The sequence below is a fragment of the Asparagus officinalis genome, chromosome 7 (assembly GCF_001876935.1).
Source record: "Asparagus officinalis chromosome 7, Aspof.V1, whole genome shotgun sequence".
Taxonomy (NCBI): Eukaryota; Viridiplantae; Streptophyta; class Magnoliopsida; order Asparagales; family Asparagaceae; genus Asparagus; species Asparagus officinalis.
The window spans coordinates 26,477,845-26,502,472 of record NC_033800.1 but is presented as its reverse complement, the minus strand read 5'-3'; the positions used below and the strand labels follow the sequence as shown (position 1 = coordinate 26,502,472).

At 34.4% G+C, this 24,628-nt stretch overlaps 1 protein-coding gene across 1 annotated transcript in view; it reads right to left on the bottom strand.

Moving 5' to 3' along the window:
* Positions 18,200–24,628, bottom strand: part of LOC109848681 (tryptophan--tRNA ligase, cytoplasmic-like) — a 12,438-nt gene continuing 6,009 nt past the window's right edge. Inside the window, exons 4-13 of the mRNA XM_020418312.1 lie at positions 23,163–23,348; positions 22,253–22,304; positions 22,103–22,168; positions 21,896–21,982; positions 21,633–21,725; positions 20,013–20,093; positions 19,640–19,711; positions 19,452–19,520; positions 19,242–19,352; positions 18,200–18,432 (exon numbers count right to left, since the gene is read on the bottom strand). Of these exons, the coding sequence (XP_020273901.1) occupies positions 18,382–18,432; positions 19,242–19,352; positions 19,452–19,520; positions 19,640–19,711; positions 20,013–20,093; positions 21,633–21,725; positions 21,896–21,982; positions 22,103–22,168; positions 22,253–22,304; positions 23,163–23,348 (868 nt within the window). The 3' untranslated portion in view covers positions 18,200–18,381. The remainder of the gene's footprint in view (positions 18,433–19,241; positions 19,353–19,451; positions 19,521–19,639; positions 19,712–20,012; positions 20,094–21,632; positions 21,726–21,895; positions 21,983–22,102; positions 22,169–22,252; positions 22,305–23,162; positions 23,349–24,628) is intronic.

Here is a 24,628-nt window from a genome sequence, read left to right as displayed (position 1 = left end):
TTGTTACAACTCTCACCAACCCAAATATACTATGTATGAAAATACAATAAGCTCAAGTGGGTGTGTGTATACAATGAGTGAAATAAAATCTAACTCAAATTGTAAACTAGCAATAATAAGAATATGAAAATCAATAATAAAATTGCTAGAGAAAAGAGTTAGAAAACTTCTCTATAAACTCAAAGGAGAGGATGAATAAGATTGAGAATGAATCCCTCAATTTGCAATGTAAGCTTCCTCCTTTGTAAACAAAAACCAAACTTAAAACAAACTGTAAAACCCTCTTAAACTTGTTTAAAACTTTCTCCAATACTTCTAAGTAGAAGAGGGGTTGAGGGGTTTTCATAGGAAGAGAAACCAACAGATAAAACCCCAAACAAAACAACAAAAATCCTAAAAAATCAGGAATACGATTCTGTACCTAATATAGCCGTTGGGCTATCGGCGGTCGATCGTGAAATTCTCGCGGTCGACCGTGAGACACTTTTGAACCTGAGAAAACTTCCAGAGAGTTCGACGGTCGACCGTGGCGGTCAACCATGGGAATTTACAGCTTGACGGTCGACCGTGGCGGTCGACCGCGAAATTTTCTGCTGCCTCCTGAGGGAAAAACAAAGGCGCGGTCGACCGTAAACTAACATATGAGAAAACAGGTTTGAAAGTTAATTTTCTGATTTTAAAACCCTGTTTAAAATATCAAATAAATTCAAAAAATGTAAAACTTTGGGAAATGATTGTAGACATGATAATACACATGCTATAAAAACTAGTTTTTAAAAAGGACCACCCAAATGCAAAATATCATTATTTTACAAATATGTTCAAAAACATGAAAACCTAAAAATTGATATTTTGATATTTTGACTTAAACAACATAACATGAAAACCTAAAAATTGATATTTTGATATTTTGACTTAAACAACATTTTGAAACCTTATGAAATGATTGTATAGTTTGACTTAAACAACATTTTGAAACCTTATGAAATGATTGTATAGACTTGATAAAAGATATAAAATATTATTATAAAGTCTATAACATAGAAATACAATATTTTCATAAATATGCATATTCTATGCAATTATTCTTAAACACAATATAATATGAAACAAATAAAAATGTGAAAAGCTATGTTTGTTGTTTCATATCTATGTAGCTAAACCAAAACATATATGTATATATATATATAACTATATATATATAATATAAAAAAACCAAAACGTGTATGTGTGTATATGATTGAGCTTAAAGTACTAACACACATAATATAAACCTAAACTAAATATACCCAAGCTTGTGATCTTCAATGAAGCTCTATCTTGGTACACTCGCGGATGAAGCTTGAACTTGAATCTTTAACTTGAATTACAAGGCTTCAACCACTATTCCACCAATCTCTATTGGATATGATCGTGAATGCGCGATTCCATCCATCCTCCAACTTATTGTTTGCCTAGAATAAATATAAAACACAAACACTAGATAAACAATATTAGATATAAATTATTTGTAAATCATCATCAAAATAAGAAGACTAACAATCTCCCCCTTTTTGATGATGACAAACAATTTACAAAAAGGATATATGCATGAAAGGAAATGAATATACAAAGTATAATATATCATGCATATAAACAAGAAAGAATATACTCATAATATTTCTCCCCCTTTGACAACATCAAAAAGGGGAAGACAAAAGAATGAAGAGAGCGAAAGCTCCCCCTATCAATATGCATGAGTGAGTATAACACAAAAAAATATAGGGATTGCTCCCCCTATCAAAATGCCATATGAATGTATGAAATGAATGCTAAGGCATACATATGTGAGAAAGCATAGATTAAAATCATGCTAAACATAACTCACATACAAAAAAGATAATGAGAATACATATAAATATGTTAATATGAAAGAAGTGTCTTATTACACAATTTTAAAAACATAGTGTATAAAAATAGATTTATGAAATCAAAAGATAGAACATGAGAATCACACAAAAAGTTTTCAAATCAACCAAATGAAATCATAAATCAAAGTGTAAATCCAAAAACAATGTTTGATCAATAAAGAAAACTTTCTTTGTAGGACTTGATCAAACCACTCATAGAATACATTATAAAGCATATTTGAAATTTGAATCATCTATTTGTGCTTATATAATGAATTCAAAAGAACAAAGCAAAACAAAATTTTCATAGTTCAAAAATAAGATTACAAAACATACAAGAATCATGAACTATGGAAAAAACCATCTTTAAAAGTATAAAGCCAAATCATCATTGATTTTCAAAAATCAAGAGAGGCAACTATATCTAGCTCTTGAGCTAGTAACAACCCATATAAACATTTAAACATCCGGTAAACATGATTTGGGAATAAACACCCAATAAACCTGGAGGTTATATAAATACAAACCTCTTATCAAAACAAAACCAATAATCATGAAAACAAAAAAGTTTGACCAATAAAAGGAATTGTTTTCATAAAAGTTTAAAATACATTTTTCAAAACCAAGAAAAAGAAAAATAAAAATACTAAAATTCTTGGCTTAAAAATTATTTTGGCACCCAAGTATTCTTGGTGCCGGTTTGTTTAGTGACATGACCCCTATCATTAAAGCTCAAATCCCTAGGGTTATGAACCCTCTTGGACACATATGATACACTAACACGGTCAAAATAATATTCATTCAAATGACCATTCCGATTGTAATTTGTGCAATGAAAGAGATCCATTTGTTTTTGTGAACCATTTGTTCGTGCACGAGTAACATTTGCAAACATAGATGATATTTTAAGATTATTCTACAAATGTGAAATATTTTGAAACAATGTTGGTCTACTTAAAATATTTTACGATTTAGAAACTTTTCGCAAATCAAAACAAATTAAACTTAGCTAAGTGACAAACTCTACCATAAAAATCACAATGATACACATTAGCATGCTTATGATGAACAATGGGTGCATGTGTATGTACATGTGATGAAGAGACTTGATGAGATGCACAAGGAGCATTGACATATTTATATTTGTGTGCATCATAGCAAAATTTAGCTAAATGGCCTTTACGACCACAAATAAAGCACTTGTAAACTTTGCTATACAAGTGTGCATAGTGTGTAGGTGATTTATAAGTCATAGCACTAGATTTAGCACACTTATCCATAAGTTTCTTATGATTATCAATGCATGTGTTAAAAGTTGAATCTAAGCATGATATACGGTTTTTCACAAGATTCAATTTATTATTGATCACAACATCATTAATAATAAAAGTAGAGCATGTATGGTTATTCTTAAAAGAATCAAATTCATTTCTAATGCATTCTACTTCTAGCATGGCATCTTTATTAGCATGAGTTAAGCAAGAAATGGATGAAGTCAATTTTTCATTTTTCAATTTTAACATATCATCAATTTCTTTAAGAGCAACATTTTCTTGAGAAATGATATCAAAATTAGAGGCTAGCTTTTCATGATCGGATTTAAACTAACATGCTTGCTTTTGAGATCAATAAAATTATTTTGCAATTTAGTGTAGGCATGCGATAATTTCTCATATGCACAAGCGAGTTCATCAATAGATAAATCATTATCGGAATCAGAATCACTTACTACACAAGAATTATTCTCTTATGGCCGTGTGCATGATGCTCCACATGAACTTGAAGAAGAATCCTCCAAAGCTTATCGGATTGCCTCCAAGTCCCCTTGACGTGCTTCAATAAATTTTCAAAGTTTATAAGCACTATCAAAATGAACAAATTTGTTAGAAAAGGATGAGTCAAAAGCATTAAGCAAAAATTCTAACAAAAACTTGTTCATTGTAAACATTTTATTATCATGATCGCTCCACTTGGATTTCTCTAATGTGGGCACAATGTAAGTACAATCAATAACTTCCCATAAGTCAATATTTCTAGATTCAACAAATATTTTAAATTTAGAGCACCATTGAGCATAAGAGAAATTCCTATATTTTGGAGCAATATTTGGATTATAGCTAAACGAAATACATTCATATTCATAATATATATGTGAATATATGCAAGCAAGACAAATGCAATCATAACTAGATTAGCACAAGAACAATAACTTGGATCTTTAACTCAAGGCGATTAGACATTTAAATCAAAGAGTATCAAGCTCTGATACCAATTGTTAGACCCTAGAGAGGGGGGGGGGGGGGGGTGGGGGGGGGGGGGGGGTGATTAGGGTCTTATGCTAATCTAATCTGATTTTATGCCAATTAAAGCTAACTAACAAATTATTCTTGCAAGATAGATATATAATATGTTACAAGCAAGAATAAGCAATATGAACTAATGAAATATATCCTAGCAATGAGATATACTATGAGATATATGCAAGGATATACAAATTAACACAAGAGTGAAATAAACATAAACAAAACAAGAGTGATAGTGTGCAAATAAACAATGCAAACACACAATATGATCATGGAGTTCGGACCTTCCGTCCTACATTTCCGCTCCCCACTCCCGAAGAGAAATCCACTATCACAACCGGATTTTCTACGCTCACCCGAATAACGTTTACACCTCACAATGTCGGTTTTCTAGTTTATCGAAAACTCTACAACTAACACACTCTTGTAATCCCACTCTACACCCTCTCAAGTGTTGAACTAGACGTGTCTCCTTCAAGTGCTCGGATACAACCTCTCCCTAGATTCGTCAACCGACGCCACTCCTCTTGGGACGATCCCCGACTCTCGCCACACACTTCTCTTAGTGTACAAGTGTGTTACAAAGTGTATCCTCACAATTAGGCACAATACAATAAATGTTTATTCTCTACTATAGATGAGAACACAATGAAAGCTCATACTCAATTGTTACAACTCTCACCAACCCAAATATACTATGTATGAAAATACAATAAGCTCAAGTGGGTGTGTGTAGACAATGAGTGAAATAAAATCTAACTCAAATTGCAAACTAGCAATAATAAGAATATAAAAATAATTAATAAAATTGCTAGAGAAAAGAGTTAAAAAACTTCTCTATAAATTCAAAGGAGATGATGAATAATATTGAGAATGAATCCCTCAATTTGTAATGTAAGCTTCCTCCTTTGTAAACAAAAAAACCAAACTTAAAACAAACTGTAAAACCCTCTTAAACTTGTTTAAAACTTTCTCCAATACTTCTAGGTAGAAGAGGGGTTGAGGGGTTTTTATAGGAAGAGAAACCAACAGCCAAAACCCCAAACAAAATAACAAAAATCCCATAAAATCAGAAATATGATTCTGTACCTAATATAGTCATTGGCCTATCGGCGGTCGACATCGAAATTCTCGCGGTCGACCACGAGGTACTTTTGAACCTGAGAAAACTTCCAGAGAGTTCGACGGTCGACCGTGACGGTCGACCGTGGGAATTTACAGCTTGACGGTCGACCGTGGCGGTCGACCGCGAAAGTTTCTGCTACCCACTATGCAAAGGACTCAGGCGCGGTCAACCGTGGTAGTCGACCGTGAACTGATACATAAAAACAAACATGTTAGAAAAAGAATTTCTCAAATAATATCAAATAAATTCAGAAAAATGTAAAACTTTGGAAAATGATTGTAGACATGATAATACACATGCTAACAAAATTAGTTTTCAAAAAGAACCTCTCAAATGTAAAATATCATTATTTTACAAATATGTTCAAAAACATGAAAACCTAAAATTGATATTTTGATATTTTGACTTAAACAACATTTTGAAATCTTATGAAATGATTGTATAGACTTGATAAAAGATATAAAATATTGTTATGAAGTCTATAACCTAGAAATACAATATTTTCATAAATATGCATATTCTATGCAATATATTCTTATATGATTGAGCTTAAAGTACTAACACACATAATATAAACCTAAACTAAATATACCCAAGCTTGTGATCTTCAATGAAGCTCTATCTTGGTACACTCGCGTATGAAGCTTGAACTTGAATCTTTAACTTAAATTATAAGGTTTCAACCACTATTCCGCCAACTTCCATTGGATATGATCGTGAATGCGTTATTTCATCCATCCTCTAACTTATTGTTTGCCTAGAATAAATATAAAATACAAACACTAGACAAACAATATTAGATGTAAATTATTTGTAAATCATCATCAAAATAAGAAGGCCAACAGTACTCGTCAGAACTTCTTCTGGCTCATAATCACAAGAAGCCTGAGCCACTAATGCTTCTTCCTGCTTATCTGATTTCATCTCCTGTTTACTGGCCTTAGCTTTCAGCTTCGGACAATCAAACTTCATGTGACCCCTTTGATGACAAAAGTAGCACTCGACATTCTTTCGGTTTCTGGACTTGGACCGACTCCTATTCTTCCTAGTCTTCTCAGATCTTCCTCTTTCATACAACCCTTCACCTTGCTCCTCTTTACTAGCATCCTGCTTCCTAGAAGCCTTCGACAACAATGTCGATGTAACCTCCTCAAAAGAAATCTTTTCTTTTCCATACAACAACATGTCAACTAGTGTATCATAAGAATCCGACAAAGCAAACATCAAGATAATAGCTTTATCTTGATCTTTGACAATATCATCAAGGTTGGACAGATCGGTAATAATATTCATAAACTCATTTATGTGATCACTCATAGAATTATCTGGATCCATCCGATACTTGTATAACCTTTTCTTCAAATAAAGCACGCTCATGAGGTTCTTCTTCTTATATCTACTCTCTAATTTATCCCAGATATCTTTGGCTGAAGTCTCCTTTTGAAAGTTGTAGGCGATATCCTTTGATAGACATAGATGAATAGTGTTGCACGAACTCAAGTCGAGCTCCTCCCAATCATCCTTCTCCATGTTGTCGGGTTTTACCCCTCTCAACGCCTTGTAAAGCTTCTCCTTGATGAGAACGTCTTTAACTTGTGTTTGTCATAAATTGAAGTTGTTCTGGCCATTAAACTTCTTAATCCCATAGATTGAAGCACCCTTTGAATACCTGACATCCAAGTTAGAATTTGACTTCATCTTCTCTGACTCCAGTAGAAAGAACCATCGTAGCTCTGATACCAATTGTAGAGACAAACACTAATGTGCAACCACCTCATAAAGAAAAGGCAAGGATTAATTATGGTTCGGCAAGATGCCTACGTTCACAACTGGCGAGATCGACAATCCACTATTTATCAAGAGGTTACAACGAAGACGGAGAAGATTAGAAACTCTGATCTCTCTCCCTTACAAAGCCAAAACAAATATCAATTTTTTTGTCAAAGATACATAGAGAAACCCTAGACAATCTTTATTTATTATCTCCCTCAAATTCGAGTCCAACTAGCTAAATAACTCCTCAATCCGAATCCAAACAGGAGTCCAACTAGCCAAACAACTCCTAATCCGAATCCAAACAGGACTCGAAAATATGTCCAAATCTTGTGGGACCCATCAGTATGTTCAGACTCTGTGTCGACAGAGAGGTCTGACAATTTGTGGCTCAATATGAGCCACCGGTGGGTGGCTTTCAATATAGCCAACTTCACATCATTGACTTATATAGTCTATTGTGCATCACCTTCTATTCGATTGCGCACATTATACTGCATCTTGAGTATGTACTCTTAAAACTTTGTTTCGTTCTATTATGGATTATCTCCTCTGTTAAGTCAACCATTATCATATTCTTCTTAATCACTGGCAACTAAGTTCTTTTAGGTATACCATTATCATATCCAATTATAATATCATCAGTTTTCCTAACCGTTATACTCAGGTCTCTACAGTACATGCCAAACCACATTAGTCAATTCTCTCTCATTTTATTCTCAATAGGAGAAAGCTCTAATTTACTAAGGATAAACAAATTACTTATCCTAGCTTTTAGTATATACCGACAAGACCATCATAACATTCTCATTTCTGCTACACTCATTTGTTGCACATGTTTTAGTATATAACCATAAGCTGATGTAGGACGCATAACGAGTAAATTCATAGAAAAGTGGGACCTTCACGAGTCAAAAGCAGATACAGATGAATTATTGACTTGTCGCAGAGAAACAACCATATTTCCCAATTCGAAAGGCAGATTCTAATATATTATAAATAAAAATCACCTATCTTGACGAGACAAAGTCAATTAGTTTGGCAGAATCCCACAACCCCATCAACAACACTCGTTTTTATCAAGATTTTAGAAATAAGTAGCCTTTAATTTATTTTTAGTAATAAAGTTAGAATCAATTTAGATTAAACAAATTCAATTTTAATTTAATTAGGAATGATTTGTTTTCGTTATTATAGGGAGTCTTTTAGGTAGTTTTAAATTATTTTTTTCATTCAGGAATTCTATTCTTATTAAGAGTAGGCTTTGTTTTTCTATTTAAGAAGAAGGATTGTAATAATGAATCAGATCACTTTTATCAATAAAATTCTCTTTTATATTACTTTGTGGATTCGAGGTTGTCTCTTCGTGGATTCGAAGATTGATCTTTGTGGATTCAGAGAACATCCTTGGTGGATTCCGAGGTTTATCACTTCCATGCTGCATTAATTAGTATCAGAGCCTTATTTTTTTCCTGATCCGATAATAGGCAATGAAACCTCTATTTCTTGAACTGAGTTCGATGAGTTGAAGACCGATGTTAATCAGATTAGGGCTGTCGTAGATTGACTTGCATCGACAATAGAGCGTCTGAACATGGTAGGAGTTCAAAAACACGTTGATGGTCGCTAATGATCTGATCTTACTCCATAGTATGAATTCAATAGCGACAATGACTCTAAACAAGACCTTAGAGTTGGGAAGAGCACTAAAGAAGCAATAAAGAAAGAGGAACCACCTCAGGAGCACAATATCTTCCGCATTAGATGCACTGTGATGCAGAAGGTTTGTAATGTTATCATTGATAGTCACAGTAGTAAGAATCTTATTTCTCAGCATATGGTGAATAAGTTAGGTTTGAAGACAAAGAAATACTCACCTCTCTAGATCGACTGGATTCGCAAGGGCAATGATGTGCAGAACGATGAGATGTGTCGGGTACCTTTTTCTATCGGCCGTAGCTATGTTGATGAGGTGTTGTATGATGTGGTCGAGATGGATACTTATCATATGCTTTTAGGTATGACAATTCGATATTGGAGCTACCCACATAAGCAGAGACAACACTTGTATCTTCAAGAAGGATGAACGCATAATTGTACTTATGCCTCTAATTAGGGCTGTTCATCCGGGCCGGCCCGGGCCGAGCAAAATTGAAGCCCGGACCCGGGCCTGAGCGGGCTGGGCTCCGGGTCGGCCTGATTTTTTTTTGTTTTTTTTTAATTTTTTTTAAATTTTTAAAAATCCTCATAAATCATAAAATATACATAAAAATTATAAAAAATGACATAAATTTTTTAGCTAACTTGAAATGACATAAATTATAAGTACAAAAAATTATAAAAATAAAAGATGATAAAAATAACTTCTTTATTAATAATCAGTAAATCCTTTAATAAAAATAACTTCTTTATTAATAATCAGTAAATCCTTTACAAGTATAAATTTATTTCAGAATTTGTCGCATCACAATAGATGAGTTAATCAGTAAATCCTTTACAAGTATAAATTTATTTCAGAATTTGTCGCATCACAATAGATGAGTACATCCTAACTAGGTTGGCACCTACTCACCTATATCACTATCATTTGTAACTTTTTTTTAAAATAATTCATTACAAATTTAAAGCTAAGAAATAAAAATAAAAATTTAATGAATATTATCTAATCTTTATACCCATTTGCTAGTCCCAACTCTTCAAATTTATCTTCAATTCCAATCATCCGATCAATGTCTTGCGTTCATTTCTCGTACCTCCACCAATCTTGTAAGCACATCACCGCTTGTACAATATACGAATCTAAGCATGTCCTGTGGTCGTCGATCAAACATCCTGCTGTATTAAAGGCGGATTCCGAAGCTACCGTCGAAACCTACACTGTTAGTAAGTCACAGACTGATAATCATATTTTATTATAATTTTATACCCTCATTATCTATTTTATATGAATAAATATACCACTAATAATTGTTTTTATCTTTTAATTACAGGTTAATGAAGAATAAATCTCAAACTCTCATCTCTCAATAAAAACCCATTGATTAAATGAAGAAATGAAGTAAAGAAGCCCATTAAAAAATCAATTTCCAAATTATCCAAAAGCTCAAGCTAAGAGGAAGAATTAAAGCCCAAGAAATGCCAAAGCCCAAAGCCAAAACCAAAACAAATCAAGAATTATCCAAAAGCCCAAGTTGTCAAAAGCCCAACACAAGGAGGAAGCTCGGACTGAATTTGGAGTGGGCTGGACATCGATGCCAGCATCGATGCCCGTATCGATGCCAGCATCGATGCCCGTATCGATGCTGGCATCGATACCCCTATCGATGCTGACATCGATACGACGTACAGTCAGTTACAGATTAGTGGCTGAAAATTAATGTTCTTGGATAAGATTTCAATCCAATGGCTCTCATTCACTGATGTTTACTATACTTATTAGTTTAGATTTATTTTTATGCTTATAATTAGATTTTATTTTCTTGTTAAATAGCCAAGAGGCTAGAATGCTTATAGATTAGATTTATTTCATGCTTATAGAGTAGATTTATTTTCTTGCATTTAATTCTTGTAATTTATTTTGTAGTTTAGATTTTACAATTTATTTTGTAGTTAGATTTTAATTTCTTACACTATTCACATTAAGGCTAGAACCCTCTTCGGTTTAGGTTTTTTTTTGTTTATTTTCATTTTGTTTGATTCGTCTTTAGGCTAGAACCCTCTAGGGAATCACCCTTTTCTAAGAAGTGGGTTCAATTTTAGATTACTCATATCTATAATTGATCATATCTAAAATTGAACCCACCATCTTTAATTTCTTGCATTTTCTTTTATTCTTGAATTTTATTTTTATTCTTGATTTTCATTTGTTTCTCGATTTTATTCATTCTTCTTTCTTGCCTTATTGATCACATTTATTTTTACTCACATCCGCTCTCAAACACATTGATCTACACACTATCACTCTCATTATCTCTCCACAATCACATTCACTCATCACTACTATTTGTCACGCACACAACATAAGAACCGATTTTATATTTTCTCCTACAAAACACCTTCCTCGTGGGATCGATAACTCTTTATACTATAACTTGATCAATTGTGCACTTGTAATTTTGGTACATAATTATGCCGCATCACGAACCATGGTAGAAAGTATAGATATGAAACATATTTGCCTTCTTGTTTTGATGATATTTAACAAATAATTTACGACAAATGTTGTTTGTTTAGTATTTGTGGTTTTCTATTTATTATAGACAAACAATATGTTGGAGGTTGGATGGAATTACGCCATAACGATCATATCCAATGGAGGTTGGCGGAATAGTGGAGTGAAGCTACGCAATTTAAGTTAAAGATTCAAGTTCAAGCTTCATCCGCAAGTGTTCCAAGATAGAGCTTTGTTGAAGATCACAAGCTTGGGTACAATTAGTTTAGGAGTTTATATTATGTGTGTTAAGTACTTTAAGCTTAATCATATATACACACACATTTTATTGGTTTCTTTGTATATATATGTAGTTTGGTTCTCCACTATCTGTCAAAAGCAAATAATCAAGTGATGAGAGATATCTGGGATTCGATTTGGGTACCTTGGATGACCTCCTAAGCTCCATGTCCTGGGTAGTCATCTTTGCACCTGGAGCCTCCTCCGTTCTTCGGTCAGAATTAACTCTGTTACCTCCGTCTGGAAGTTCCTCCAAATCCATGTACTCGGATCCACCTGTATCCGTAGTGCTGCTCTTACTACTTTGGCTATCATTGGCACTATCCATGTTCTTGTACATCACCTCCTCATTGAATATCATATCCCTGCTTCTGATGATCTTCCTGTTCTTCTCATCCCAAAGACGACACCCAAACTCATCAATGTTATATCCAATGAATGTGCACTTCGGTGACTTAGCCTCTAGCTTTTCCCTGACATGGTCACTGATATGAACATATGCCACACAACTGAATACTCGCAAATGTGAGAGATTGATCTTCTTGCCACTCCAAACCTCCTCTAGAATCCTGTAATCCAATGGAACTGATGGCCCATGATTAATCAAGTAAGCTGTCGTATGCACTGCATCCGTCCAAAATATCTTAGGCAAACCTGCATGTAATCGCATGCTCCTGGAACGCTCCTTCAATGTCCTATTCATCCTCTCTGTAACGCCGTTTTGTTGCGGCATCCCTGGAGTAGTCCTCTCCAAACAAAACTCATTTAGAGCATAAAACCTCTTGAACTCCTTCACCTCGTATTCTCCACCGTTGTCTGATCTCAGACACTTTACCTTTAGATCTGTCTCATTTTCCATCATGGCCTTCCACTTCTTAAAGATCCCAAACACCTCTGACTTATGCTTCATGAAGTATACACACACCTTCCTCGAGTGATCGTCAATGAAGGTGATATAGTATGTCGAACTGCCAAGAGAAGACACGCTAGCTGGACCCCATACGTCAGTATGAACTAACTCTAGCTTCTGATCTTTAGGTGGCCTTCCACGCTTCTGGAAACTAACTCTCTTCTACTTTCCAAAGATGCAGTCCTTGCAAACACCGACTTCTACAAAATCGATGTCGGTTAGCTTCCCCTGTGAATGTAGAATCTTCATCCCCTTCTCGTTCATGTGTCCCAATCTATTGTGCCACAGATCCATACTCTCTTTATCAGCTACAATTGTGAGGGTGTTACTCGCATGTGAGGTGAGGTAGAGAGTTCCTATTTTGTTGCCTCGGACAACAATTATAGTACCGTTTGAGACCCTCCACGAATCCCCGGTGAATGTCGAAATATAGTCTTATGTTCTAAGCTAGCCAACCGAAATGAGATTCCTCTTCAGCTTCGGTATGTGCCTCATGTTCTTCAGATTCCACTTAGAGCCCTTCAACTGTATTTGCACATCTCCTTTTCCAACAACCCTACATGGGTCATTATCCCTCAAGTATACTTTTCCAAAGTACCTTGCTACATAGTTATGAAGAAGCTTCCTATTAGCAGTGGCGCGGAATGAGGCTTCTGAGTCAATGGCCTAAGAATCAGAATCGCTATCCATAGCGAGGATCAATGCATCATGCACAAGATGAGCCTCCTGCTCATTCGCGTCCTTCTTTTGTGCTTTACATGCTGAAAACATATAGCCCTCCTAGCCGCAGTTCTAACACATTTTAAATTATTAGACAAGCTTGAGGGTCGTGAGGGTTGGTGGGCCCAGACGGAGGAGACGAGGAAGGTGATGAGGTAGAAGGGTTGGACGGGAGATGGTGTAGGGGAGGGGATGCAGAGATTTGAAGTCAGAGGAGGAAGGAATGAAGAGGAGATATAAGGGTGGATGTATGATGGTAGACTTAAAGAAGCCAAGGTAGGGGTTGCCGAAGGAGAAGGAGGGAAGTGAGGGGAGGTATGGGCGGATGTATGATGTTGTTAGAGGATGAAGGAGGAAGGGACGGAAGATAGGAGGTGGATGTATGATGGCAGACCCAAAGGAGATTAAAACAGAGAGAAAAAAGGAAATTATGGGATGAATTTGATGGTGGTGAGGGGTGGTGGGCCCAGACGGAGGAGACGAGGGGGGTGATAAAGTAGGAAGGGATGGTCGGGAGAGGACATAAGGGAGGGAATACATAGATATGAAGTCAGAGGAGGTAGGGGGGATTGTTGGTAACGACCATAGAGTAGTGAGATGATGAGAGATTGTTGGTAATGGCTATAGAGTGAGGAGAGAGAAAAGAGAAGAGAGGAGGGGGATGACGATGAGAAAAGAAAGAGAGTAGCCTCACATGGGCATTATTTAGCGGTACAATATGGAATTGAAAAGTATTGTTTAGGTGGCACCGAAGTTAGGTATTAGAAGCAAAAAATAAAGTTGATTTAAGGAGTTTTTGGCTTATTGACCAAGTCTTAAGGGTGTGAGGAATTTGTTTTTTTTTTCCTTTTGAAAGGTAGAAGCATTGTTCCTTTTTATTAAAGAGGCGGCCTGCAGCATGATGGTCATGAGCCCTGCACATGGGAATTTGTGACACCACCCTCTAGCAAAAAAATTTTCCCAGCTATGTAGCAGCATTAACATAATAGTTCAACCCACTACAAAAATAAGTCCATTTACAAGTTATATCTAATGGGACAACTCCAGGTCCAAACCCAAAATCCCATTAAGTAGCAACTTATATACCCTCTCATTTAGAAAAGAAGAAACAAAAAAGTGGGCGTAGATTCCACCCATAACTTGTATAGTTTGAGTTAGATAAACCCACCCTATTGCTCCCTCGTCTCTCTCTCTCTCTCTCTCTCTCTCTCAACTGGCTGCCTTTTCTCTCTCTTCTCTCTCAACCATTTCCCTCTTACTCTCTCTCCTCTTTTTATATTCTGGGAAAAATTAGGGCTTCAAAGTGTTGAAGAACAATTTAAGAAAGAAAGATACAATGAAGATGAGGTGAATCTGAAAGGCTTTCTTTCTACGTTGCAGTTTAGTTTGGATCACCATCCAATTTTATTATAAGAGTGATAATCATTACTATAAAATATATTGTTGAAAAAGGTGAAGAATTGTTGAAAACGACATGGAACAGGAAATTATTTGGTCGGTCGACTGATAGAAATGGTCAGTCAACTGATAACATGCACACTACAGGACTTGAAATGTCACACTGGACAGTCAACCGATGATAAGTGTCATGATAAAATAAGACCTGATAATGCGATTTTTAGATTTATGATCCAAAATATTCAGTGTCATGATAAATTGTTCTTCCACTGTTACATTTCTTGAGTCTTTTAGCAGGTTATTGTTCCTCATTATACTCGCTAGTTTAACAAAAGCACCACTTCGCATTCTAGTATAATTTGCAACTATCACTAAAACCATTATAAATTCGCTCTATGTGTTCAATTCTAGCCCTCCCTTGTCTTTTATTTCCTCACTTGGACCACTATGAATTGATTTACGTCTAGCTTGCATTCTCCTTATGATTGTCATTATTATAATAAAAACGGATAGTGCATCACCTTGAACCATATTAACAACATTTTTTTCATCGGAACAATCCCCATCACCATCCATCTACGATGCAAAAATCATTATCCAGTTAGAAACTAAGTAGAATCGTGAATGAATTGCAATTTATAAAAATTAATGACAAACCAACAAGATTATAAATTGATATATTTTCAAAGATTACAAACTGATATATTTTCAGAGATATGACATGTAACCTTGCTTATGTAGCAATTGTGTTTCTTTATGTGCATTGTGGCAATTTTTACTTAACTCAAAAATCGAACAAATTGCATATTGAAGATGTGTGAACATTCATGTGACGTGTGAACAAATACAAATTACAAATTACTAACATGGATTACTGCAATATCTAAGCAAAAAATATTACAGTAACATAAATAACAGTTAAAAATATCAAAGACTTGAACTTTTAGCTCCTAAAATGAAAAAATTGTCTTTCGAAATTTTTAGGCAACTGCAAATATCAAGAGCCAACACATCCACCAATAGATCCATTAAATTCACCAAAAAAATCACAACATATTCATACTATCTAATAATCAGAAAATTAATCAAATTAAAAAATTTGCAAGCAACTAATAATCTGAAAATTAAAATAAAATAAAATAAATAGCTGTCAAATAAACTAATAATCTGAAAATTAAAAAATTTGCGAGCAACAACTTCAACATAGCTCTGTCTAAGATTTACAGTAACAAAAATAGCTGTAAAATAACCTAATAATCTGAAAATTAAAAAAATATAAATTTTACCTTGATTTTGGAAGCAACAACACCAACAAAGTTCAGATTTGAATTTTTCAAAGCAACAACACTACAAAATATGAGATCAAAGAGGATATATCAATGAATTTCAGATCTGAACAGGGTCGGCATATAAGATAGTATATATGCTAGTTTTATAATAGCAAGTATTTAACACATAACAATCTTCTAATCCCCCTACCAACTTTGTTCCTCTTTCACCTAACATACATTTAATGCCCTGAACATGGGGAGAAGTTTTGTGCTGTCCACTTAATCTCATTTACAACCACAAACCCAAAACAGATTAGAGCTTTTAATTGATTTATAACCCAAAACAGTAATTTGTCCTCATTTTCGCATTATTTTTGAAGGTTTAGGGTTTTTGATGCTCTTTGCTGATATTTTGTTGGAAAGATTTGCATTGTTTATGATTTCTATTTATTAAATTGTAAAAAATCGTTACTTAATTCCACTGGCTGTGAATTGAGTGCAAATGTAAAAAGGATGATGGTTTCTGTGGATTGTTACATTTTGATGAAAATGAAATTAACAGGATGGGCACGAGGCGGAAAGCAAAGACGGATGGGAGTGCTTATGCAGATTCAAAAAACTTAAGCAAGAGTTCGCTACATGCAGTAATCTTTGGCTGCAATAATAACACTATGCAAGAGTGTCTTTCGAAACAATTATTTGGTTTGTTTCTTGAATTTTATTTCATAATTCGTTGTTATGAACTTCTGTATATTTGTTAGTTGTCTTTTACTCTGAAAGTGTTTCGGTTTTTTTAAAGTAGAAGAAACTGCCCACTGTGTGTGTTGTGTCTGCGCGTGTGCAGATCAAATGGTGTTAGATCTCTGCAGGGTACCAAATCCACCACCGAGGCAGGATATATGCACAAGGGTTGAAGTGTTGAACTAAATTGCCTTCTTTCATTAAATTATAACTATGCAGCATGGCTTTAATTTAGGATTCTTACTTACATGATTCATATCAACTTCTCCGTGTCATTCTAACATAAACATTGTGATGATTGAAATTCGTTTGTCAGGTTTGTCATCCTCACACTTCCTCCATGTGAAAAATATCGAGCCTGGCCTTCCTCTATTCCTATTCAATTGCAGTGACAGAAAGATGCATGGAATTCATTGAGAATGCGTTTGTTTGTTTGATGAAGTTAGAACCGAACAAACCGAACCGAACCCCACCGAACCGACTTGCAATGGTTCGGTTCGGTTTTGAATAATGGATGGTTCGGTTCGGTTGTTCAAAATTTGATAAAAACCGAACCGAACCGAACCGTGCTCAGCCCTACTCAGCATGTTGACAAACAAAACATAAATTAACCCCATCCTTGAGCAAAAAATATTACGATTAAAACCTTTCCTAATCTCACAACTAAAAAAGATAGAACTAAAAGTGGTCTGTTTACATGTTCCAACTATTAATCGTCTATTTCTTTAGTTGTGTGCAGCTTTAGAGGGGTTGCACCTATGTAGCATATGCCCCTATCAAAATAAATGACAGTATCTTTATGTGTTGTCTGATCTTTTATAGCGTCTGATCTTTTATACTATGTTCCTTCTGCTAATTTAAGTAATTTTCGTATCCCCTTACTGGATTGATCACAAGTGCCTGTAAGAATAATACAATAACACGGGTAACCCTGAAGTCTAACAAAAAGTGACATCTATTTTTGCGGGCACTGGGCGAAGGTTACAGACTACAATTCTATTGTCATATCCCTAATTCTAATGGCTAAATTACTAGATTAGTATATTTGAGCGAAGATTACAGACTACATTTCTATTGTCATATCCCTAATTCTAATGGCTAAATTACTAGATTAGTATATTTTATTGACCCTGGGTATCAACTTACTATATTTTCTTACTTTGTCGACAGTAATGTATATAAAATGAGACACAACAACAGAAAGACATTTTTTTTTACCGGAGCAAAATTTCGACATACTGATGTAGCTTCTTATGTGGCAGGTAATTGTGCTCACATGTTTGAGCCAAAAAAAATAGTTTTTGGCTCATAACGTGCTTCCAAAAAGAAATATTAAGGCCCCCCCTAGAAACCACCTTCAAAATAGGGTCACCACACAAAGACCACCTTCGATTGTCAATTTATACATGAACCACATTTAAATAACTTTTTGTTGCAATCAAGCATCCAGACTCACTTTAAGTCAAGTTATTTCAATTTTTCTATAATAGTTGTCAAATGCAAAGCATACGAGACAATCCTTAAGGAAGGTTTAAGTGTAATTAATTGCCCAAAAATCAACTGAAAAGTGGCCCAAATGGTTAATTACAACAAGAACCTTTTAAAGATGATTTATGTATAAATTGAAAATCAAGACCATTTCTATAGAATAACTGTGTTAAAGATGGTTTCTGTGAACAAACCCAAAATTTAATGTGAAGTATAATATATATATTGAAATGATGTAATAAGTTAACGTTCCACAAAATGAGTCTTTCCTATCCAAACTGAAAATCGCCGCATCGGCCGTAGAGTTGCAGCCTAGCTGAACATATAGGGAAGAGGCCTCACAGCCATAAATGCATCAACCATCTGCATAGAAAACAAATTTCTAACTTTCTGCAGGAACATGAAAATGATGTTTAAAAAAAAAGGATTTTCCTTGATATTTACCCCTAAATCTTTCAGGAGTATGACAATAGTATCAGAAGTGTAGTACGTTTAGCGCTAGTCTTTTGCAATTTGTACATTTCATCATATGTCATGCCTACTAGAATTCACAATTTCATAGTTTGAATTTGGAGTTGCCAAATTTTTTATTTCCTTAACGTTTCTACAATATTGGTTGAAAATGATTACATGTTCATACTTCAACCAATACCGCCTTTTTCACTGACAAGCACCCTCTTCGTTGAAAACAGAAGACGTCACATTTAGATGGGCACTAAGCTTCAGAAGCTATCTTTAGATGAATATTCATTATCATTTCTCTGAAGTAATGAACTTAAAGAGTTAATTGGAAATAGACCCACTGTAGTATCACTGTTTTGAACTTACTACCTCCATAATTTTTTTCATTGCGGCGGATGCACCGGGTAGATATTGCCCCTAGGTGAAATTAGTGAGTTGAGTGTAAAAGAGTCCAAAAATCCAACACAGGAGGTCTATCTGCAACAATCAGACTACAGGCGTACTAAGTGCAAAACACCAATACTATAGGGGTCTATATGCAATTAGCCCTTAAAGTAAAGTAACACTAGGGACAGATTACAATTATTACCTTTTTCTTATATTTTTCCTATTGATTTAATTGAGAAAGTAATCATAAGCAGGGGGTAGCAATGGAGATGGCAGCCAATATCGCGCACAAATGTGGAAGGAGACAGTAGTAGTAGTACTACCTCGTCAGTGACTGCTGCTCGAGCCCTTCGATGGCGCTCGACTAAATCTGAGAGAATATCGATAAGCCGCTTCTTCACTTCACCGGTTAACATTCTTCCAGCACCATATTCCTTACAAATTGAAATAAATCAGAAACAAAAACACATTATATAACTGAATGAAGCTTTGTAGCTGAAAAAAATAAAACAGAAAAAGGTCATTATGAATACCTCCTTTATAAAATTAAGCTCATTGTCATCTTCAAGGAAGAAACTAAGGTACTTGACTGGGATATCTACCTAGAAAAGGCAAAACAAGTATAAATCTTATTTGTATCAGTATCATACAAGTGCAAAGTTGCAATAAACAGTAAGAGGTCAACCAACTAGAGATTAAATGGAAAAGAAAAATGCAGTACCTCTAGGTTCGCTCCATATTTTCTGTGCTTCTCTATTGAATCTTGACCACCAGAGAACGCATACCGGTTCACCTACAGAGAATAAGTTAGCTCAGGGCGACAGAAATTCATTTGTACACAAAATTACAATAGGAATTCATCTGTACTCAGTGGAATCCAACAATTAGTATATGAAATAATATTATTTACTATTATTTCATCATCAACTCTAACATAAACATAGATTCAGCTTCAAACAAGAACAATGGTGCAAAAAATCACCATAAAATATGACCAAGGTTTGATTGTTACAGGAACCACTTTTAACAGTGGTTTCTGTTAAGACCCTACTTCATAGTTCATATACATAATTACAAACAAACACACAAGTCACCTTATTTTTTATCTCCTTGGCAGAATCTGTCACGTATATTGCAGAATTTGGATCGCTGGCTGACATTTTTCCTGTTTCTCCCTGCAAGTTAACAAATGTCACGTATATTGCAGAATTTGGATCGCTGGCTGACATTTTTCCTGTTTCTCCCTGCAAGTTAACAAAGAAGTCAAAAATGTTTTGTTAAAAAAATGAGCTAAACAACACAAACAAAGGTCCATTAGGCACCTAATCATTATGTCATAATAGATCCGAACATTTGCCCCATAGTGTATGAGACAAATGTATGCATTTTGATTAGGGTCGTATTCTATGATTACGGATTCTCCTAGATATGTCTGTCAGGGTCAGGGTCAGGGTTAGGGTTTGGGTTAGCGTCTGGAGAAAATTAGAGCTACAGGAAGCACATTGCTACAGATTTGGGGAAATCAAGAGGAAACGAATACTTGCTTCTTGCTAGAAGTTTAGGAAGACTAAATTGCTACAGATTTGGGGAAATCAAGAGGAAACGAATACTTGCTTCTTGCTAGAAGTTTAGGAAGACTAATAAAACCTAGCAATTCTCATAATAAATATAAACGAATACTTGCTTCTTGCTAGAAGTTTAGGAAGACTAATAAAACCTAGCAATTCTCATAATAAATATCAAGACCCTTATTGGTAAGAATCAAACTTGATTGGACCAATAAAAAAAATACTCGATGAACTGTTACTTTAACATTCATTAAACAAAAAACCATATGTTCAGGAATTTTTGTCTTTAGAGCCAAAGTTTTACCCTGATCTATGTTCAAAGTTTTAACCTGATTTATGTTTAAACCTAAATATTTTTATTTGTACCTTTAAACTTAATCACTTTCTCTTTTTGTCTTCAAGCCCATATAGTATAATTCATAATTAAGATATATTATATTTGTACTTTTAGGAAGTAAAACCCCCCAAAATACCCCCACATCTCCTCAAAACTTTCTCTCTAACATTTGAAATTAAATAAATTTTTATTTTTAGTATTATTAACTCTTATTAATTGTAATAAACAATCATGAGGAATTATGAATAGTCATGTGAAAAATTGTGATGAAAAAAATGAGAAATTAATGCTATAATTGTCCCAAATGCTTATGTGAATTTATGCTACAAAATAAGGAGTTGAGAAATTGGGAGAATTTATACCTTAAAATACCAAAAAAGAGATGAATCCTCGCTAAACTTTAGTATTTAAATCTTAGGCATTAAGGAATTTGATGAGTTTATGAGAGTTGGAGAAGGGAATAAGAGAGCAAAGGAGGTGAGAGAGAATTAAATGAGAAAAAGTGTGGGGTAAAATTGGATTTTTTTGAAAAATTTTAGGGGGGACCACATAAATATGAGATGTATTAGAGAATTTGTGTTTAAAGATAAATACATAAAGTTGATTGGGTCTAAAGATACAATGAAAAGTAATTGAGTTTAAACATAAATCATGGTAAACCTTTGTGTCTAAAGACAAAACCCTCTATGTATTATTCTTAAAAAAAATACCATATAGCCATCTTGTTTCTGCTTTTATTCTTTTTGATTAAATTAACATGATATAATTAGAAAAAATCTTAGTTCTCATATATAAATTAAAAAAAATACCTGGAGGGCAGGAAAGAATGATGACTCAATCAATGCAGGCTTTTGATAACCAATCCTGGGAGCAACATCTCTTGTCATTCTAAAGTATGGATCCTGAAGTGAGACATATGGAAGTAAATATAAGGACAATCAAGCGTGATATAATCATACACTAAATAATGAAAATAGACAACATATAAACTCATGGAGTTTACGTAACATATATTCAGCATCGTAATTGAAACCAGAATCTCATTTCTTTTATATTGGTATCTGGTACAAACCTGATCAATGGCACAAGGTATCAAACAACGAAGATTGTCTTTACCCTTGAAGAGATGTGGAAAGGAAGTGGGAAATGATGGCACAGCCTGTAGTTAATAAAATCAGGTATAACAGCATCAAGTATGTTTTCAGCAAAGGGCTACAAAGCCACAATAAACATCTATGCTAATCTACTTGCTTCAAAAGGGTTAAGATCAGAAATAGACCTGGACAGGTGGGAAGCTAACTTTTCCAATATGATCTTCTTTCTTGAAGCCAAATATTCCAACTACCTGAGAGACTCACAGTTTTGTGAAAATGTGAAAAGAAAACATGAAGCGTAAAAATACTGGTAAGAAAGCTAGTTATGATGTCACCTGATTATACGTGACACATCTTGCTACCCTGACCATGTTCTGGTAGAATGCACTGTAAAGTCAACATGAGCAAGTTATGGAGGAAAAAGAAGCTGTGATTTTTTAAAAATATGGATATGTAAGAAGCAATTGGCATAACTACAGTCTACCAAGTGACCCAATCTTGCATGCAAAAGGATTTAGGCTTTAGCACCACATACAATTGAATCAATAACCTCAACAATTCGAATAGTTAGTAGAAAATGTCAACAACAAAAACAATGAGAGTGCATGTTCACATGGGCACACTAGATGACACGCTTCTACTTGGCAGCAAAAGCAAGGAGTGACTCTTACATGCATAACGACCAAGAAGACATGAGATGAACTTAACAGTATGCATGCTTGAATCAATAAAGCATGATATAATCACATATAAGTAACCAATTATCTAATCAGGAAATGCTTGTATTATGCTCACGAGGACGCACAAATGATCCAGCAGATAATTATTTCTTTTATATAAGTGGCAACCCTTAGTTGTTTATGTCAACATGTAAAACTAGACAGAACCAGAGATCCAGAATAGAAAATTTATTTAAGGCATAAAACTAGACTTGCATTTTTAGAGAGTCCTGCCATTTCTTATAACTCTTCGAATCCCAAATACCTACACGATATGGACAGTAGGTGCGAACATTAAGAAGATCATGAAACCCATGAAATTGGTATCTAAATATTGCACTCATTACTCTGTTAAGATAAATTGCTTTGAACAGTAGGAAACAAGTAATATACAAAAATCTAAAACATAGTCCAAGCAAAATCTTCAAAAGATGGAGTAAATCATCAAGACTCATACATATGTCATATTTACCCCTCCATATGCAAGTGATTTTTTTCAAAAGAAAACTTCAATAACTCAACTTACCCACCAACATAATCAAAATCGGAGAAGATGAACGTCCTTGTGATGTCAAAACCACAAGCAATGATGTCTTTTGCATTCTCACGGGCTAGTCGTTGGCTCTCTTCCACTGAAAGGTTCTTCCACAGGAACTTTTCATCATCAGTTAGTTGTATGACAAGGGGCACCTTAAACACATCCTGCAAATATCTGCAACCACAACATATTATATTACAGCTTTATACCATAATGCATAACAAGGGGCCCCTTAATTTTTCTTTCAAAAATTTATTGCTCATCATCGGTCACAGGCTACATCAATCTTTTATTTGTTTTTTCTAAAGAAATTGAATGATTATTATTGAACTGAAATAGATAACATCACATCAAATGGTTTCTGAAATTAGCGGTTATTATTTAGTTAAACCACACACCATCATCTAAGGTGTGTTAGAAAAATAATGTATGATTGAATTCAAACAGATACTACCCCAGTAGTAGTACCCTTTTAACGTATACTAAAGTTTGGTAAATAGAAAATTTTATAATACGGCACATATCATGTACTTGTAACTCCTCAAATTTCAAGTTGGGCACAGTCATGGCTCCACTCATGAATAAAATAGTAATAAAATCATAAGTTGCTTTTACGTGATTCAAATACATACTTTCCGCAAATTTTTTGCAAACAATTGTTTTTGTCAATAAAGCATCATAAGGAACCAAAAATTATATACACACACGCATATATATGTACATACATATATATGTATATACATCTATGTGTATATATGTATATATACATATGTATGTATGTATATATATGTATGTATGTGTGCTGATGGAATATCACTTCATTTCATTCAAGATAGAGAAGAAAGAGCATGAAATACAATGTCCCTTAAGTTGTGTATACATATATATATGTGTGTGTATGAACATACATATATATGTATATACATCTAAGTATATATATGTACATACATATATATGTATATACATCTATGTGTAGATATGTATATATATGTATGTATGTGTACTGATGGAATATCACTTCATTTCATTCAAGATAGAGAAGAAAGAGCGTGAAATACAATGTCCCTTAAGTTGTGTATACATATATATGTGTGTGTATGTACATACGTATATACATCTAAGTATATATATGTACATATACATATATATATGTATGTATGTATGTACACACACACACACATATATATATATATAGAGAGAGAGAGAGAGAAATATGGAGAACCTTGGTACCAAGTTCTTTCATTGAACTTAGTAGTGAGGTAACCTCACCCCTACATCATGCCTCGAAGATGGAGCCACTTTTTTGGAGTAGGTAAATAGTGATTGAGGCTCTCTATTCGAGGCGTGATGTAGGGGTGAGATTTGGCCATCTCACTACTAAGTTCAATGGAGAAACTTGGTACCAAGGTTCTTCATATTTCTCATATATATATATATATATATATATATATATA